The following is a 20,678-nucleotide window of genomic DNA, read 5'->3' as shown; positions in this document are numbered from 1 at the left end:
CAACCACCCCCCCCCCCCAATTTCATAAAATAGCCCACATAAACCCTCTAGCGGGTGAGCTAAAACCTCTTCAAGAGATGCAACACCGTTGATCACTATCCATTGAACTGTTCATAGATTATCCCTGCTACTATAACAACTTTTAAAATTATAGTTGGGATTGTGTAGTTCATATTACTTGTAAATCAGTAAATCTAATAGTCCTTGCAAATCATAGTCCCCAACTCCCTAATCCCTATAGTGTAGCGCTATGAAAATAGTGATCTTATGACTATGCTTTCCATTTTGGCTTTAAGTAGTCAGATACAGTATACAAACCAGTAAACAAATGAATTATTTATGTTTAGTGCTACATGAATGTTAAGACTTCCATAACTCCATGCATATTGCACAATTGTACAAAATCTAGAGATATGTAGTAGATCTTCCGATCCTCGTAACCCCCACAAAGATCACATTTGACATCAATATGTAAAACTCTTCTATCCAAGTTCCCTTTTGTGGTAATGAAATGGTGAAACAATTTCATATATTAGGGCGGTTAAGGCGCGCTAGCCACGCACGTTTGGAAGCTCTTTCGGTTTAATTTATGTCACAACTTTAGTTGTTGGTAGCATTAACGATGGAAAATATATATGTAAGAAAATATTTTTAGGAGTATAAATGTCCACACACTATTTTTAAGAATTTAAAAAAAAAGGAATAGTTAACATTAATGAAGGCAAATAAGTAAATTGAATGATATAACCACTTTTCGGATCATTGTATAGGAGAGAAAGTAGTTTGGGAAGATAATTTGCAAATGAAGCTAAAAGGTGAAGTTTTTCTTCACCCTTTGTGAAAATTTTAAACCTATGTAATTGATGTAAAGGTGTCACTTCGGATCGGGTCAGATTGGATTCGCGGTGAGATCAGGTCGGGTCAGATTAATTTTTAATGTTGAGTCATGCTAAATTATTGTGTTCACACGAGTCGAAATTTAAATTTGTCAAAAACTCAGAGGTATTTGGTAAAAGAAAAAAATCGGTGATATTATCATTACACGAGTAGACATTCATGACTACTTTTGCCCATGTGTATAGCTAATACCTATTAAAATGATTTTATTTTATTATCAAATAAAGTTAAACACTAGCTATCAATAAATTTCAATTTTTTAAATGAATAATGAAAAATAAAAAATATAATAAAGTGACACCTTAAATAATGGAATTATTATCGCTAAAATTTTAAAGAGAAATATAAGATCCTACAACCTCGCGCATACACTCTTCTTATTATTTTTCTTGTCAATTTGTCATTTTTTTTTCTTAGTTTTCCCCTTTATCTCCCTTTTAGTTTCCTCTAATTCTAATAAACATAATTTTAAATTATTAGGAAGAAAAAATATTAATGGGGGGAGGGAAAGAACGATCAAAAGATCGTCGTGAAAAGAGGCTCCAAGAGATTTCGTTGCTTCGTACCATTCCCTATTCAGATCATCGACGGTATTTATCAATATTCAACCCTTTTTTTTCTAATATATATATATATATATATATATATATATATATATATATAACATGAATATATGAAATAAATTTATATTATTTTTTCATATTATATATAGTTAAACTCTATTGTAGATTAGGAGTAAGATCATCCCCTTCCCCTTCCCCTTCCTTTTCCTCTTCCATGGGATATAGATGATTTGTTATTGTGATAATTGTTATTTTTGGTGGAGGTGATGATGTTATTATTGCGTATGTGCTTAAATAGATATACAACCACCTAACTCTAACAAATAAATAAAGATAAATTCTTATTAAAAAAAAAAAAAAAAAAGGAAGGTATATATGAAATTATGCTACATTGATTTTTTTTCCTGACAAATAATCATGCATGTCTCCCTTTTCTTAAGATGATGACCAGATTTAATTCATCAAATTAAATCAAAAAAAAGAAAATTTATTACCCTGATATTATTGGTATAAGTATTATATTAAAATCTAATGGATAAAACTTATTTTTATTGTCATAAAATATATATATTCAACATTATGTTATAATTTTCTTATTTTAGGGGATCAACTATTTTGTGGCACTCACATTATTCTCTTTGATAGCAAAATTGGTCTTAGATTGCAAAATCGTATTATTCTACTAGTTAAGAAATTTGGTCAATCGCCTAATGAAATTTATAAATAAATTGTGTTTATTTTTTATCAATTTTTATTAATTCTGATTTTATGGATCAATTATAATTTTCTTATCTTAGGGGATTAAATTTTATGGTATTTTCATTATTCTCTTCAATAGAAAATTGACCATAGATTTTAAAATTGTATTGTTTAAAGAAATATCACATTTGCCCTTGTGGTTAGCAAAAATAAAATAAAATAAAAAAAATCATTAATCCTTTTGTTTTTACTATGTTGACATGATCCTTCTAAAGTTGTACCTCTTCGATTCATATCTCTTTCTTTTCATAAATCGATTAGACCCACTCATTTTATAATATTTCCTTCACAACACTTTGGACCTTCTATTCACTATCTATAATAAATAAAACCTTCTATCCATTACTGTGATAGATAATTAATAAATAGATAGATAAAAATCCAACTACCCACTAATTTTGTTACAAAAAAAAACCCAGATGTTTGGGTCCAATTTAGTCCAAATTGGGCCTAAGCACTAAATGATCCAATTAAAAGCCCAAGGTCAAGGTTCAACTCTCCAATTGTGCAAAAGTCAAAGGTCAGCCCACAAAGCAAGCCAATTGGGCTAAGGCCCAACCTCTCCATGCATGATGAGGTATAAAAGCCATCATATTGACACATTCACACACGGACGTTCATATTCAGATTCTGATTCATATGCTCATTGAGATATTCTGATATATTCCATAAAAGCCTCAAGCTACAAACTCTCTTGCATAGTGTCTTCTTCTTACACATTGTACTGACTTTAGCATCGGAGGGGCCTTCCTCGGCAACACCCCCGAGGCTAGGTTACGTGTGTTTACTGTGCAGGAAACCTTCGGCCCAACATAACTTGGACCGAATCCAGTCTTCTCCATCTCAGCGGACCTTCGGCAAGGTCCCATTGTTTTCACCCGAAACAATTTGGCGCCGTCTGTGGGGAAGACTTTCAAAAATCTTTAAGTCAAATTCCTAACCAAGATCATCTTGCAATTATCTTAGCAGCCATGGCTAAGAACCGCAAGAGCAAAAGCCTCCGTCAAGGAGCGGGCGAAAAGCCTAAAACCCCTACACCATCGCCCTCGCCGGACCGGAACTCTCCCAAGGGTGCCGGCTCGGGGGGAGGATCATACAAGGAGGAGTCCCTATCTCCCGTAATTCATGACTCTCAATATAGGCCGGACCACTCTCGGTCTAGCAGGGGTCAGTCTGATCATAGGACATATTCAGTGTCCCAAAGCCAACCATCGGCTGCGCGACCTCATTCCCACACTCGGCCGAGGACCCCTTTGACGGGGCCCAGTTCGGAAGAGGTGGCAAGAGCGCTGGCAGTACTCATGGAGGCAATGAGGGCACAAAATATGCCACCGCCTCGTGATCGAACTCCTCCGCATACCCGGCATCAGCGGAGGAAGTTAGACCATGACGGTGGGAAGCTTCCTTCCTTCCGGGAACTGGAAGAGTGGGAGGAGGATTCTTGGAAAAATGAAAAACAGAGGAAAAAGAACCCTCAATTATTAAAAGGATCCTCATCCTCAAGACCAGAAGCGCATAAGAGCAGCAGCTCAGCTTCTCGGCCAGAATCTACTCACCGAGAACCTGAGACTGTTCGCAGAAGCGTCCTTGACCGACTCGGCGGCCAGGAACCGAGCGTGCGTAGTCGCCTCTCGTTCCCTGCAGCCGAGGCCCAGACTTCCCAGCCAGGGACGAAAACCACTCCTACCTCTCTAAGAGGGCGGAGCGCGGTCCCTTCGGCCAGGAACAAGGGCAAGGCCGTTATGCTACCCGCTAGTTCACCATTCGAGCAATGGATACTGGAAGAGCGCGTACCCACGGTTAAAATACCGTCGCATATCACATATGACGGGACCACGGATCCGAAGGACCACGTGGCCTCGTATGAGACTCATATGCATCTTTGCCCCAGATCCGAGGCGACTTGGTGCAAATATTTCCCAACCACTCTCAAGGGGGTCGCGCAAGCGTGGATCTCCAAGGGAGTAAGGCAAGGCTCCATAACAGGTTGGGATGATCTGTCCTCCAAGTTCAGGAGCAAGTTTTCCACGGCAAACCGCCGAGAGAAGACTACCGCAGAGCTCATGAGTCTGCAACAGGGGGAAACCGAAAGCCTCCGAGACTACCTGACCCGTTTCAGTAACGAGTCATCAAGCGTCTCCCAGCTGGACCAGGGGTTAGCCGTTTTTGCAATGCAGAATGGCCTTCAGCCAGGAAAGTTCCTAGACTTCATGGTCATGCATACCCCGCAGACCTTGGAGGAAGCTCTTAGTGCTTCGGATAAGTTCATCCGAGCCGAAGAATGGAATAAAGCAAAAACCCAACCTCAATCCGGGGGAGGGAAACAGAGGCAAATACCCTTGTCTGAAGGCCAAGGCCATAAGGCAAAGGGAAAATCAAAGGCCCCGGAGCAATCTCTGGCCAACGACCCAAAGAAGGACAGATTTGCCTCATACACAGGCAGATACGAGTCCTACACTCCGCTCTCTCTTCCACGCGCCAAAATTTACAGTGTGACGAAGGAAGAGCAGAGTTACCGAAAGCCGCGACCACTCCCAGAGTGGTATCAGCGAAAAAATAAAAATCAGTGGTGTGAGTTCCACGAGTCTTCGGGCCACAACACTGAGGAGTGTATCCAACTGAAGGACCAGATAGAGGACATGGTCCGGAAGGGATACTTGAAAAAATACATCGCGGATCACCGCGAGAAAAAAGAATCCGAGAGGTCAGCAAAGGACCCTCGGCAGGACCTTGATTTCCCCCGGAAAAACAGTAAAAAGCCGGAGGGGAAATTCCCTCCGATCAATGTTATCTCGGGAGGAATATACTCGCGGAGGGAGCACAAGCGCCACCTTAGAGCTTTGACTCACCAGGTGAACAACGCTGACATTCAATCTCCCCAGTCGCCGGTGCCGAACATGACGTTCACAGCCGCCGACTGCCGGGGGATCACGTTCCCTCATGAGGATCCGTTGGTGATCATCGCCACGGTGGCCAACCACGACGTCAGTAAGGTCCTTGTTGACGGTGGCAGTGGAGCAAACATTCTGTTCCGAAAGGCCTACAATCAAATTAAGCTGAAGCCCAAGCACCTTACGCCGGTACCCTATCCGGTATCCGGGTTCAATGGGCTTCAACTTATCCAGATGGGAAGGTGACACTTCCTGTCACCATCGGCTGCGATGAGGCAGCAAGGAATGTCATGACTGAATTTTTGGTCATCGACGCTCCTTCAGTGTACAACGTGATTTTGGGGAGACCCATAATTCACGAGATCCAAGGGGTCGTCTCAACTTATCATCAGCTGATGATTTACGTCTCAGACGCCGGCTTCCCTGAAAGGATACAGGGCAACCAAAAGGACGCCCGAAGGTGCAACTACCTCAAGCCATCCAGTAGTCGCCCAGATGACGATAAGGATGAGGAGGGGAAAGAAAAAGAAAGAGAGCCAAGCACGAAAAAGCCGAAAGGCCTAAGTGCTTCGGCCCAAGGATCCGTGCCCAGAGAAAAAGGGCCCGAAAGGGAAAAGGCTAGCTCTTCAGCTGAGCCGCAAGACTCAGAGAGCCAGCCGAAGAACACAAAGACTGGGACACCTGCTGACATTGGCAGCAGACCAGATTCTGAAGAGTCCAGTCCATCGGCAATGGACATGGACCAACAGACTGAAACAGTTGAGTTGGCCGAAGGAGACGCTGAGAAATGTGTAACAATCGGGATGGACCTTGATCCGAACACCCGTTGTGAACTTATTCAGCTCCTTCGGGATAACAAAGATGTGTTTGCTTTCTCGGCAGCAGATATGCCCGGGATAAGTTCAGACCTCATCTCCCATAAGCTTAATGTTGACCCAACGTGTCGACCAGTTAAGCAAAAGAAGCGGAATTACTCCGCCAATAAGAACCGAGACATCGCAGCCGAAGTCAAAAAATTATTGGAGGCAGGATTCATTGAACCTTGCCAATATCCAGAATGGCTGGCAAATGTGGTGATGGTTCAGAAGCCCAATGGTACCTGGAGGATGTGCGTTGACTTCACGGACCTAAATAAGGCTTGTCCAAAGGATTTCTATCCCTTGCCGAGAATCGATCAGCTAGTCGATTCGACAAGTGGCCATGCCTTGCTTAGCTTCATGGACGCATTCTCGGGGTATCATCAGATCTTTATGCACCCCGACGATCGAGCCAAGACAGCATTCGTCACGAACGCTGGGGTGTACAATTACAAAATGATGCCCTTCGGATTGAAAAATGCGGGGGCAACCTATCAAAGGCTGGTGGATCAAGTTTTCGCCGATCAAAAGGGCCGAAACATGGAAGTCTATGTTGACGATTCAATCGTCAAAAGCAAAAAACTAGAGGACCATGTAAAGGACCTGGCTGAAACTTTCGCCACCTTGAGAAAGCATCAAATGAAGCTGAATCCGAAGAAGTGTGTCTTCGGCGTGAAGTCAGGGAAATTCCTGGGGTTCATGGTCAGCAAAAGGGGGATTGATGCCAATCCCTCTAAAGTCAAAGCGGCGCTCGACCTTCCTGAGCCGAAAACGAAGCGGGATGTTCAGCGGCTCACCGGAAGAATGGCAGCCCTCTCGAGGTTCATTTCCAGAGCTTCGGATAAGGGGTTACCTTTCTTCAAAGCCCTGAAACTCCCGAAAACAAAAGAGCTTATTTGGGAGGAAGAGCAAAAAGACGCCTTTCAACAGCTTCGGGAGCATCTGGCTCGACTCCCAACGCTGGCTAGCCCAGCTGAAGGAGAAACTTTATACCTATATGTGGCCGTTAGCCCGGCCACCATCAGCGCAGTATTGCTGAGGGAAGAGAGTAAGAGTCAACAACCGATCTATTTCGTCAGTCATACACTGACGGATGCCGAGACCCGCTATCCTCTACTCGAGAAAGTTGCTTTCGCGGTAGTAGTAGCTGCTCGGAAGCTGAGGCCCTATTTTGATTGCCATCAGATAGTGGTCTTAACTGATCAGCCGTTGGAAAAAGTTCTCGGCAAGGTTGAAAAATCCGGTAGGCTAGCCAAGTGGGCTTTTGAGCTCACCGAATTCAGCATCAGCTACCGTCCGAGGGCTGCCATTAAGGCTCAAGCCCTAGCGGATTTCTTGGCCGAATGCTCATACCAAGAAGCGCTGGACAGTGAAAAGAAAGTCTGGACCGTGTTTACGGATGGGTCTTCCACCGAAAACGGTTCGGGGGCAGGAGTAGTGATAACTTCTCCCGAAGGCAAATCCTTTGAGTATGCACTAAAATTTTCTTTTAAGGCCTCGAACAATGAAGCCGAATATGAGGCAGCAATCGCCGGCCTACAGTTATGCATCTCCTTGGAAGCCGATCATGTCTGCTTAAAAACAGACTCTCAGCTAGTTGCATATCAGATCAGTGGCAGCTACGAGGCCAAAGAGCCCTCCATGATAGCTTATCTTGCCAAGATCAAATCAGTCATTGCAGAGCTGAAAACTTTTGAGGTTCAGCTGATCCCAAGGGGTCAGAATACTCAAGCCGATGCACTCTCCAAACTTGCTAGTTCATCTTTTACCGAGCTGAACAGGTCTGTATATGTAGAAGTGCGTCGAGAGAGAAGTGTCGACGAAGCACCTGAAGTGTGCTGCGCTGACCCAGAGCCTAGTTGGATGGACCCCATCCTAGCTTTCAAGCTTCGGGGAGAAACTCCTGAGGATAAAGCTTTGGCCTCCAAGATGAAGAGAACCAGTTCTAGGTTCATTGTCTTCAGGGGGAACTTCTGAAAAAGTCCTTCTCAGCCCCATTGCTGAAATGCGTGGGACCAACAGATGCAGATTATATCCTACGGGAGATTCACCTCGACATCTGTGGGAACCACATTGGGGGAAGAACCTTAGCCCACAAGGCATTGAGGGCTGGATATTACTGGCCCACCATGATCGCAGATGCTAAGGAGCTGGTTCGGAAATGCGAAAAAATGTCAAAAATATGCTCCAGTTATCCATCAGCCAGCAAGGGATCTTCAGCCGATCCTTAATCCACTCCCATTTGCCCAATGGGGACTGGATATACTGGGACCATTTCCAGAGGCTGTGTACCAGAAAAAATGGCTGATAGTTGGTGTCGACTACTTCAGTAAATGGATCGAGGCCGAAGCAGCCTCGAACATTACAGAGCAAACTGTCAGAAAATTTATCTGGCAGAATATCATCACTCGCTTTGGCATCCCGAGAGTATTTGTCTTCGATCATGGGAGGCAATTTGATAACTTACCGCTGAAGCGATATACAGATCAGTTCGGCATCAGACTGGCATATTCAGCGGTATGCCACCCGCAAAGTAACGGACAAGCCGAAGCAGCAAATAAACAGATCTTAAATGCCCTCAAGAAGAGGGTGGAAGATCAAAAGTCCAAATGGCTAGAGGAGCTCCCTGGAACCCTTTGGTCCCTTCGGACAACTGAAAAAGAGGCAACGGGCCACTCACCTTTTGAACTGGTGTATGGTGCCGAAGCCGTCCTTCCAGTGGAAATTGGCTCTGAGAGCCTTCGAGTGCACCATTTCTCGGCTGAGAATGAGCGACTGATGAGGGAAACTCTTGATTTCCTCGATGAAGTAAGAGACTCAGCCCGAGATAAAATGGCCGCCTATAAGCAGAGAGTCAGCAAATTTTATAACCGAAGGGTCCATGCAAGGCCTCTCAAAATTGGAGACCTTGTCCTTCGGAATGCTGCTGCAGTTCAGAAAGGCCGAATCCATGGGAAACTCTCAGCTACATGGGAAGGACCTTATGAAATTTATGATGAGCTTCAGCCAGGGACATACCGACTTCGGCAGTTGGATGGAACTGAGTTGAAAAATCACTGGAACGCTGATGTACTGAAAAAATACCATGTGTAAACCCTTCGGGGCAGAACAATCTTTGTAAGTACATTTTTGAACTAATGAAAGGCCTTGGAGCCGCCATTTATATAAATATTTACAACTTTTTATCCTTTCAAAATTTTCTTTGTTCTATCTACTCTTTAAGGGTTTTTTATTCAGCCTCGTCTGAAACCTTCGCCTTCAGGTAACTGGGTTTCAGATTGCTGACAAAACTCGTCTTTTTAAAGAACACTGGTCTTTCAGCTGAAGTCAAACTTCAGTAAGACTTGTTCTCCAAAGACATGAGTCCATGGACAATTCTGGGATATTGCCTTAACTGAGCCTTGTATCCCAGAGAGCCATTATCCGAAGCATTGCCTTAAGTTGGCCCTGTGTTTCGGGTATCCATTTTTCAAAGATAGACAGAAAATCAAGGATAACAGCAACAGTTGAAAATTTTTAAATCAGCCTCGTCTGAAACCTTCGCCTTCGGGTAACTGGGTTTCAGATGGCTGACAGAACTCGTCTTTTTAAAGAACACTGGTCTTTCAGCTGAAGTCAAACTTCAGTAAGACCTGTTCTCCAAAGATATTAGTCCATGGACAATTCTGGGATATTGCCTTAACTGAGCCTTGTATCCCAGAAAGCCATTATTCGAAACATTGCCTTCAGTTGGCCCTGTGTTTCGGATATGCGTCTTCTTTAAGAACACTGGTCTTTCAGCTGAAGTCAAACTTCAGTAAGACTTGTTCCAAAGAGGTTAGTCCATGGACAATTCTGGGATATTGCCTTAACTGAGCCTTGTATCCCAGAAGGCTAATATCCAAAGCATTGCCTTCAGTTGGCCCTGTGTTTCGGATATCCAACTTTCAGATGAAGTCAATCTTCAGTAAGACTTGTATCCTAGAAGCATTGCCTTCAGTTGGCCCTGTGTTTCGGATACCCATTTTGAAGAAGTAAAGAAATTGCTTATTCAGCTGAAGTCATACTTCAATTTCTGGGGGGGCAAGAAGCACTCAGTGCAAGTATGTTCGGCAGAATTGAAGAAAAGAAACAGTAAAGCATTCAAAAATAAAGCAACTGAAGAAAAGAGCATCAGATTAATATTTCATGCTCAAAAATTGAGCTACAAGTTCAATAATTCAGTATCGGCAGCCGCCCACAAGCGGAAAATAACAGCTGCCGAAATACGTACATAAGCAAAAAAAATAAAACTGCTGTACGACAAGGCAAGCTGAAGCAAAAAACAAGGCAAAAAACTCAGAAAGCGGCAAGTCTAAAGTTAAGCACATGATGAACCGCAAGATTCTGAAGACGACTGCCCGAGTTCCTATGCTTCAGCCTGAGGATCAGACTGATCAGCGTTGAGCCCCATGGTGGCCTCAGCCCCAGCAGCAGAAGAAGCGGGCTTTGCACTCTACCGAGCCTCCCTTTCCCTCTGCTCAGCTTCCAACTCCAGTCTCTCAGCTTCCTCTTCGGCTTCCTCAGCCTTAAGAATTTCAGCTTCGGCTGGAGTTGCATACTTCATATGAGGGTCTTCGGGATTCTGGACCCACTCAGCACATTTAGACCAGTCCAGCTTCGGCTCAGCATGAAGGCAGACTCTTCGGCATACTCGGAACCCGTTTCTGAAACCCATCTCATATTCCTCTTGGGTATAGACACGGACTTTGAGTAAAGCCTCAGCATCAGCCAGCTTCTTCTGGGTCTCCTCCAAGTCTTCCTTGGATTTCTTCAGCTCATCAGCGAGCTTGGAGGAGGAACCTTTCAGCTCGTTCAGCTCCTGCTGAATTTGGGAAGCCTTTGTCTGGGCTTGGGCCACTTCAACTTTCTGGATCATCAGTTGATCCTCAGCCTCTTGGAATTTAGCTCTTTGGGCTTCAGCAGCAACAGCAGCCTCTGAGAGTTGGACATCTTTGGCCAGGAGCAGCTCTTCAGCAGCCATTCGGCTGGCTTCAAGAGCCTCTAGACATTGCTGCACTTCAGCTTGTGCAGCAGTTCCTTCCTGAATTCGGCTCTCAACAGCAGCCTTGAATTTGGAGACGTCCACTCCCATGTGCTCCTGGAGGAATTTTTCCCCTTCCATCAGTGGGGGAAAAACTTCCTTCTCCATAGCATCGCAGAAGGTTTTGAGGGCTTCAGCAGCTCTTTTCTCATACTCCTCAACCTCCTGCTGCTTCTCTTCAGCTGCTGCTTGCTTCAGCTTAGCAAGCTTAACTTCCTCTTCAGCCACCTTCTTGTCGTGCACAGCAGCGTCTACCCTATCTTGTAGGGTATCTATCAGCTCTACAGTGAGAGTCTGATTGTGCACAAACTGAAAGCAGGAAGACAAAAATAAATAAATAAATAAAAAAAATATATATATAAAGAGTTGAATTTCAGAGGAAATGAAGACAAGGAAAATTACCTGCATCATCAGCAGTTGGTTAGACCTGGCTGGGTCAGGAACTGATCTGCTGGATTCGCCCATCCCATCAGTGGCCTTCAGCGACCAGATCCTTGCCCTGTCTACTTCGGACATGCCAGCAAAATTGCCGAAGTAGGCTGCAGCTCCTTCTCGGTTCTGACCCCATATGAGGTCCCAGATGTGGTCTGGGATTGGAATTCGGGGGGCCGAGAAACCCATTTCTCCAGAATGCAGAGTCTGGAAAGAAGGGAAGGATGACGATGGAGCTTGATTAGCTTTGGTTGTCTCAGCATCATCCTTCTCAGAGGAGTCAATTACTATGACCTCCTCTTCTTCAGGGGTGAGGACGAAAGCCTCAACCTCTCTTGCGATGTCTGCCGTGAAGCCCTCAGCACTGGACATCACGGCATCCTTATTTTCGTGCTCAGCAGCACTCTTCTTGATTTCTTCTTGGACCCCTCCCTTAGGTTCGGGAGTTCTCTGATCCACCTCCATCTCAGGAGGTGGCGGAGGGGTCTTTTGAGGTGATTGGGGTGGTGGCTGGGGAACCCTCGGCGATCCGTTGCCTTCCTCGGGTTCCCTTATTGCGACGCCGATGGTCATCGGCCTCCGCTGAAAGTCATGAGGGCCGATGATGGCCATCCTTCGGCGCCTTTTCAGAAGGGGCTGCTCGTCCATATCTGAGTCTGAAGACTCTTGTATTTGGTCTTCGGGACGAACAGGAGCTTTGCCTTCTCTGTGTCTGTTACTCTCTTCAGACTATAACAGACAGGGGGAAGAAGAATGTGAGTAAAAAAAAAAAAAAAAAAAAAAAAAAAAAAAAAAAAGAGAAAAGAAAAAAGAAAAAGTTGTCTGAAAGCTCACCGAGGTCTTCAGCAAAGCCTCGTCTTCTTCAGCTGCTCTAGCTGCAGCTTCGGCTTCAGCAGCTCTGGAGGACCCTTCTCCTCCTTCGCAAGCTTCGAGTACCCGTGCAACCTCTTCGGCTGTGCGGGCAGCTTCAGCTTCTTCGTCCAGCAGCTGAAACCAAGGGTCTCTCTTCTTCCACCAAGGCTTCTGCCTCTGATACAGAGCAACAACCTCAATTTGGAAGTGGGAAGAGTCTAGATGAACTTCCCTATGCCTCGGCTCAGTGATAGACGGGGCCCGTTCAGTTACAACTCGTTCTCGGTTGACACCAAGACGAGCGTAGTTAATGCCAACGTTGGTCTCGTCCCGCTCTGAAAAAAGGAAAGGGGAAAGGTTAGCTCAGATAGATCGGCACAGCATAAAAAAGCAAAGCGAGAGAAGAAAAAGAGGTAGTTAAAAAGCCTCGGCCCCAGCCGAAGAAGCTTACCATCCTTAAACTTTCGGCTGAGGCCAACAGCTGCTAGCATGTTCTCTTGGAAAACGTAATGCGTATCGGGGAGCCAAGTCTCCAGGATATGCTGCATTCGGCCACTGCCCCCCCGGTTCGGCAGCTTGCCGAAGATATGTTGCTGATCCAGGTTCGGATCCGCCCCGTTATCTGCGGGGGGACCTAGACTTCCCATTTCGGGATCAGGCTCAGCGAGGTACCGGGGAGCGCTGAAGACGCAAGGGTGGCCCGGATCTGTGGGTGCCCTAACCCAAATCCATTGACCTCTCCAGTCCTTGTCTGAAGAGTCATTTGGCCACATGGTCAGGTATTGGGGCCGGGACTCAATCCGGTACCACCCAGAACCATGGCTTCCGTGCCCACTTTGAATATTTGGCACTAGCCGATGGAGCTTTTTGAAGCAGTGCAGGTTCGGCACGTACTTGAAGAACTTGCAGACCCATAAGTATGTCATCACCCTTCGGATGCTGGTGGGGGTTAGCTGACATAGAGAGATGTTGTAATGGATCAGCAAGTCTCGGACGAATACGTCCAAAGGGAACCTCAGCCCGTACTGAAGCTGTCTCGTGTACACCCCCACATACCCCGGGGGTGGACGATGGATTCTATCGGATGCCGAGGGCATTCGGCACCAATACCCATCAGCTTCAAAAATGCCGTAATGCAACTCAATTTGCTCGGCAAATCGATATTGATCGGCGTTCTCTACCCACCATGAGTAGGGGCGGTTCTTTATCATGGCCGAAGCGACTTCGGCATTCTCCCATTCTGAAAACCCAGGGAGGATATCCCAAAGGACAGCGGGAACTTCATCATCCCGTCCAGAAGCGCTCGGCTCCTCCGTTCTTTGAGGAGGAGCCGAGGAAAGGGGAGTCGCCCTAATCCCTTCAGCAGGGTCAGACTCCGGCCTTTGACCATTCCAGGTCCCAATCCTGTTCCTAGGATCGGGAATCGGCCTTGCTCTTCTTGGAGCACGGGCTCTACCTCTAACTCCTCTTGCCATTGATTATTTCGAAGAGAAAAGTCGAATGAAAAGGGGAAGGAGTTCGAATTCGAAGAAAAATAAACTGAAATCAAAGGAATTTACCTTAATCTGAAGCGAAAGTTGCCGATTTACGAGTTCGTAGTGGCAAGTCTCAGTTTCTAAGCTTAATGCTCGGGGAATTTGCGAAGTTTTGATGCGGGTTCTTGGTTTCTCTCTTGAGAATTCTGGGTTTGTGTTGGTGAATAAGTGAGGAGAATGACGCGCCTCTGTTTATATCTCCAGGTACGGGATACGAGGAGTCTGCGTTTTAATTTCTCTTAAATACCCACTAAGTAACCATTAAACACATGATCTTGCGATTAAACTGCCCATTATCCGTCCAACTTCCGCAATCATTAACCGTTGTTATCTCATTAATTACGGTTTAAATTCAAATTTTTGGATCAATTAAATCATTTACTTCCCTCCTTTTCTGAATTAAATCAAACCCGACCCGTCATCCTTCCAAATCGGGTCTGGGGGCAAGTTGTTTGGGTCCAATTTAGTCCAAATTGGGCCTAAGCACTAAATGATCCAATTAAAAGCCCAAGGTCAAGGTTCAACTCTCCAATTGTGCAAAAGTCAAAGGTCAGCCCACAAAGCAAGCCAATTGGGCTAAGGCCCAACCTCTCCATGCATGATGAGGTATAAAAGCCATCATATTGACACATTCACACACGGACGTTCATATTCAGATTCTGATTCATATGCTCATTGAGATATTCTGATATATTCCATAAAAGCCTCAAGCTACAAACTCTCTTGCATAGTGTCTTCTTCTTACACATTGTACTGACTTTAGCATCGGAGGGGCCTTCCTCGACAACACCCCCGAGGCTAGTTTACGTGTGTTTACTGTGCAGGAAACCTTCGGCCCAACATAACTTGGACCGAATCCAGTCTTCTCCATCTCAGCGGACCTTCGGCAAGGTCCCATTGTTTTCACCCGAAACACCAGATATCAATTATCACAAAAATAAATAAGAGTCAATTAAATTTGATTAAAACTCTATGTCAATCAAAGTGTGTAAACTTAACAGTTAGAGATAAAAAGAGTATATATATATATATATATATATATATATATATATATATATATATATATATTAAATGCAAACAAAATATTGAAAATATTTACTCATATCTTGAATTTTCAAGGAAAAAGAAATAATCATCATTCATCTTATTCAAAATTTATAACTTTGTAAATCAAGGTTAACTTAATAGCAGTATTTATTGAGTTTAATTAAATGCATCATTGAAGATTTTTGATGGATTGAAGTTTAATATCTAACACTGAAAATATTTTTAGTGAGAAAATAATGAAATCAAATAATGAGAGATATTGAATTTTTTTTACAAAGGGGTATTGTATGTTTATTTTTATCAATGAAAAATATAAGTAATTGTGATTTATTGCTTTTTTTTTTTTTTTCCTGTTATTTATTCACCATCTTGATCATTTTTTATTGAGTTATTTACTTTCCATAACAAACTCATATTCGTATGTAAAGAGGAGGCACGTGCTATCCATTTTGGTTGTAATTTTTAATCAAGCGTACAAATAGGCACTATGAAACTAGGTAAATTATCTAGTAAATAATATCCCATGCTAATGTAGTGGTACAAGCTAAGCACTTAGAAAATGAAAATTTATGTAATATTATTTGATCATTAACTCTCATGTTTCTTAGTAATGTTTTGAATAATTAATAATGAATTCATTTATTGTGAAAATTGTGTAGATTAGACCCACTCATTAATCTGATTTAGATTTTACGGTTAAAATCAAATATTACTTTTAATTTGAGAATTTAATATCGCTTTTGTATTTAAACATTATCATAGATGGTGGACTGCTGAAACTATTGCAGTAGTAACGGGAGGTAATAGAGGTATTGGTTTTGAGATTACTAGACAACTTGCTGGTCACGGGTTGACAGTTGTACTTACCTCAAGAGATACTGAAGTTGGTATTGAGGCTGTGAAAGTATTGCAAGAAGTTGGATTGTTGGTAGAGTTCCATCAATTAGATATTGTTGATCCTCAATCCATTAAGGATTTTGCTGAATGGATTCAAGAAACACATGGTGGCCTAGATATATTGGTAATTCACTTCTTCATCTAACTTATTTTTTAATACGACAAATTGAAGATTAGTTTCTCTTTTCATTAATACTATTTGGCTATAGAAATTAATTTGATTTTGATTTCATTTGGTGTGCACAACCTTTTAACATTTATTGAATTTTAATAGTTTTTAACAAACAAAAGAAATATTCGTATTCTTACAAAAGAAAGAGAAATTTTTCTTTTGTTTGTGAATCTAGAAAAATGAAGTATAATTTTCTGGTGTATCAAAAAGAAAAAAAAATAAATAAAAACTCTTTAGGAAACAAATCTTATATATAAATAGAAAATTAAAAAGATTTAATGTATCCTTGCACTATATATATTGATACCATAAGCTGAAGTTAAAAACATGAAAATCAAATTCTTAACATGATTTGTGACATACATAGTGTTATACACTACTCTTACCATTTTCACAACAGGAATTATTATTTTTTAAAATATTTGTGTATTTAATTATGTTTGAAAAGCTTGCTAGGAAAGATATGAATTTTTTTCTAAGCCAGTTGATTATTGGGAAGAAAAATAAATACCGCGTAAGAGGGAACGGATTAATAGTGTGTAAAAAGTAAATCTATTTACGAATTAGATACATAGTTGTAAGATATTCATTTGGTTAATAGAAGAAATGATATAAATTAGTTAGTGAAATATATATAAATATACATATATGTGTATTTTAAATTATCTATTTTGCTAATAATAGACTCTTTCATAATTAGTTCATTTTACAAAGTAGTTATAATTATATATAATGTTAATAATTATAAAGTAGTTATTGAAAATTACCGTACATGGTAGAGACCTAACCTAGTCATTTTAAAAATGATACATATATCCTTATCCACAAATGTATAAAGAATTTCCAATAATATCATTAAGGAATAAGATGATTGAATTCACAATATATATATATATATATATATATATATATATATATATATATATATATATATATATATATATATATAATACTTTTCATTTTATCTTGTCTATACAGTTGTAATACTTTTTAATTTTTATATTCAATTCTATCACTTTGGCGATATAAGGTTGAAATGTTCATTTAGGGGTACTTAGGGTTACCTAAAATTATTATCTATTTGAACGTTAAGTTAGACAACACAATAATACTACTCTATGCTACTTTTTTTTGTGTATAAAATGTAATTTAAACATATGGTATAAGCCATCCCAAATTTTATATTGTAATTACAAACTAAATAATTTTAAGTAAATTAATTGGGAAGTTATGTATATACTTTTTAACATTCAATTATTTTGTTTATATCGTTCAATTCTATAAAGATGCTCATACATTCTTTTTACGGCAATTTCATGAAATGCCACTGAATACTTAAAAAATTCACCAAATGCCATCGCATTTTTCAGAATTCACCAAATGCAACTGAAGTTTAGTATAATATCACCAAATGTCATTTCCGTTGGTTGACCGTTAGTTGACCCAACACTTGCCATGTGCCACCTTCTGATTGGTTCGTTTTTAAAAAAAAATAAACAAAAATTAAAAAAACAAAAACCAAAAATATTAAACAAAAAAAAAAAGAAATTAGAAAACCCAACCCCCACCCCTCCCCTGACTACCTAGCCCCACTGCCCACCGGAAATTAAAAAACCTAGCCACCACCAATCCCCCCTTGCCCCACCAGAAAATCCACCCAAATCCATCTGCCGGCCAGCCACCCCCTCCTCCTGCCCCGTCGCGTCCCCCCTCCTTCCCCTTTAACCACAACCCCCATCCCCTTAAACCCCTCTCTCTCCTCGAAACAACCACTAAAACCCCAAAATCGCAGCCACTAGTCAAAGTTCGGCAGCCCAGCGAAGAGGAGAATGGAAGTCCGGCAGCCTCCCACTAGAAAATCCCACTCAATACCCCATTCCCCTCCCCTTTTCGATTTCCGGCCACCCCACCCAAAACACTCTTCCCCTCCCCTTTTTGTTTCCGGCCACCCACCCACCCACACAACCCAAAACTCCATTCCCCTCCCCTTTGCAATTTGTGTGTAATTTCTTCTTCTCATTGCAATGTAAGTATTTCCATGTATAATCCTTACTTCATTGTCGAATTCATACACATTTTTGAAAAATTCGAAAAACCCCTTTGAAAAATCGATTTGGAGCTTTCTCATATGATGCTTGTTTGATGAAATTGTTTGTCCCATGTTGTTGCATTCTTGATTGTGAGCATTTTGATAGTAATTTTGTAGAAAATGGTGAAGAAATGAGCATGTTGGGTTCTTGCCTTCGAGCTTGAACGTGGGTTTTAATGGTGGTGGAAAGATGACAGAGAGGGAATGAGAAAGATGGTGGTTTTCTTTTTTTTTTTTTTATTATTTTTTTTTAATTTTTTTGGGTTCTTTTTTAAAAAAATATTTTTTTAAAAAAACGAACCAAGCAGAAGGTGACACGTGGCAAATGTTGGGTCAACTAACGGTCAACCACCAGACACTGACGGTCAACTAACGGAAATGGCATTTGGTGATATTATACTAAACCTCAGTGGCATTTGGTGAATTCTGAAAAATGTGATGGCATTTGGTGAATTTTTTAAATACTCATTGCCATTTCATAAAATTGCCGTTATTTTTATTCCTTTAATTTATGACATTAAAAAAAAAAAACCTCTCTTTCACCCTCCATTACAGCAACACTCCACTAAATGGGTCAACTTTTATTCCTAATTACTTTTTTCTTTTCTATGAAAAGTCAAAATAGAGGAATATTTACATTTGTTTACCATATTCTTTAGTTCATTAAGGTACAATAAACAAAAACACCTTTATGGAATAGGGAAGTATAAACTTTAAAAGAAAAGGGTAGAAAAGGGTATTCTAGTCAATTATCTTTCAATCTATCATCATCTTAATTTGCATGTGTTTCTATTTCAAGTGAGTTAATTAATAAGAAATGGAGGTTGAGTGTGTTTACGCATGCACGTATATGCTAAATGTTTGTATAGATGAAAGCATAATGAGTTTGTATGATTGTTAAAAATATGATGATGAACTCATTTAGACCTAATATATACTTCCTTTATTTTCATTTCAATCTAAACTTGTATATAAGTGGATTTTTTTTTTTTTTTATTGTAGTGTATTTAGGACTTCGATGACAATAAGACATGAATAAATTTATATAGGAATAATCGTATCTTGATAATTGTGTTCTCAAATTTGGTGTAATACAGGTAAACAATGCAGGCATCAATTTCAATGTTGGATCAGAGAATTCCGTTGAACATGCAGAGCAAGTTATTAGAACAAATTATTATGGAACTAAAAATGTTATTAATGCTATGATTCCCTTGATGAGGCCTTCTTCTTCCGGTGCTCGCATTGTGAATATTAGCTCAAGGCTAGGAAGATTGAATGGCAAAAAAAATGTAAGTTAAAACCTAATATGAGATCTATTTTAAAATAAATATCAACTTTCTACTATTATTATAAATAATTAGAGAAACTAATTTCAAAGCTCTAAATTGACGAATGTAAGAATAAAACTAAGTGAATAGTATCAAACCAAGGTATTTAACCAAAAAAAAAAAAAAAGGAAAGGAAAAGTCAGATGTGAGTTAATGGAAATAAAATGTTGTTTAGAGGCATATATATATTACTCTGTCCTATATCTAAATAAGTGCATGATGTTGATTGGCACACATGTTAATGCACAACTTTAACCATTAATATTTTTTAATTTCATACAGTTTAACTTATAAACATATGTGATGCGGAAACGGATATGGGTTAAGGTGTTTGGGTGATGGGTTATGTGTCTAGGCTAGGTGTTTCTGTGGGAACAAGGTAAGGAAAGAACGAAGTTCCTGACAACGAGGAACTCGAGGGTTGATTAGCAAGGAACACTCGCAATACTAATCAAGGATAAGTATGGTTAGAGTTTAACACTCACTCTACTAACCATAAACAAGCTGATCCCGAACACTCCGGATTAAACTCACAAACTCGAATCCACGAGTTCAAGCTAAACTTGAATCCACAAGCTTAAGACAAATAAGACATAAAATATCTTGAATTGTTATATTTCATTAAAAGTTTGATAGATGAATGAATTACAACCTAGAATAAAACTTCCTTTTATAGGCTAAGGAAGTAGCTAGTTACATTAATTATCTTCTTAGCTAAATTAAAAAGGAACTTAAAAGTCACCAACTAGCTAAAAGAACTCAAAAGCTGGCAGGTACCATCAGCCCTCATGTGTAACGTTTCCCTTGGAAATCGTCACATATTAAAGACTAATAACTGCTGAAGTTCCTTTAGAGGAGTTCCTGAAGGAACTCGCTGTAGATCCGCCCAGCTTCTCCCTTGTAACGGTTGACTGTTACAATGTTATTACAGCCACTTTAAGCTTAGCTAATTACTTCTAACAACTGAAAATAAACATATAATTAACTAGTATTAGAAAGCAATTAAACTAAGGGAATTCAAACTTCAAAAGAAACATCCAAGGGGCGTGTAACCTCCTTCATAAACGCCACATTGAAGCTTGTAACCTCCCATTGATTGCTTTGTTGGATGCCTTCATTTACTTGGGAAATTGGACTGAAATTCGAGGGAGGATATTCCCTCGTCTATGCTAGTACTCACGCCCAAGCATCCAAGGCAAACACTTATTAATAGTCCACCCAAGTCACGCAAGACTTGATTGGAGAAGAAGCTATGACAAATCCTATGCGTGAACCTTGATGGAACTTGGACCCT

At 41.1% G+C, this 20,678-nt stretch overlaps 1 protein-coding gene across 1 annotated transcript; it reads left to right on the top strand.

Annotated features, from left to right (window-relative positions):
- Window positions 1-1,168: 1,168 nt before the first annotated feature.
- LOC110704321 ((+)-neomenthol dehydrogenase-like) lies at window positions 1,169-19,511 on the top strand. The gene is made up of 3 exons (XM_021882110.1): window positions 1,169-1,487; window positions 15,658-15,916; window positions 19,151-19,511. The coding sequence occupies exons 1-3, from the start codon at window positions 1,393-1,395 to the stop codon at window positions 19,352-19,354; spliced, it is 558 nt and encodes a 185-aa protein (XP_021737802.1). The 5' UTR covers window positions 1,169-1,392; the 3' UTR covers window positions 19,355-19,511.
- Window positions 19,512-20,678: the final 1,167 nt, after the last annotated feature.

The sequence above is a fragment of the Chenopodium quinoa genome, unplaced genomic scaffold (assembly GCF_001683475.1).
Source record: "Chenopodium quinoa cultivar QQ74 unplaced genomic scaffold, ASM168347v1, whole genome shotgun sequence".
Lineage (NCBI taxonomy): Eukaryota > Viridiplantae > Streptophyta > Magnoliopsida > Caryophyllales > Amaranthaceae > Chenopodium > Chenopodium quinoa.
This window is presented reverse-complemented; position numbering and strand designations above follow the sequence as displayed.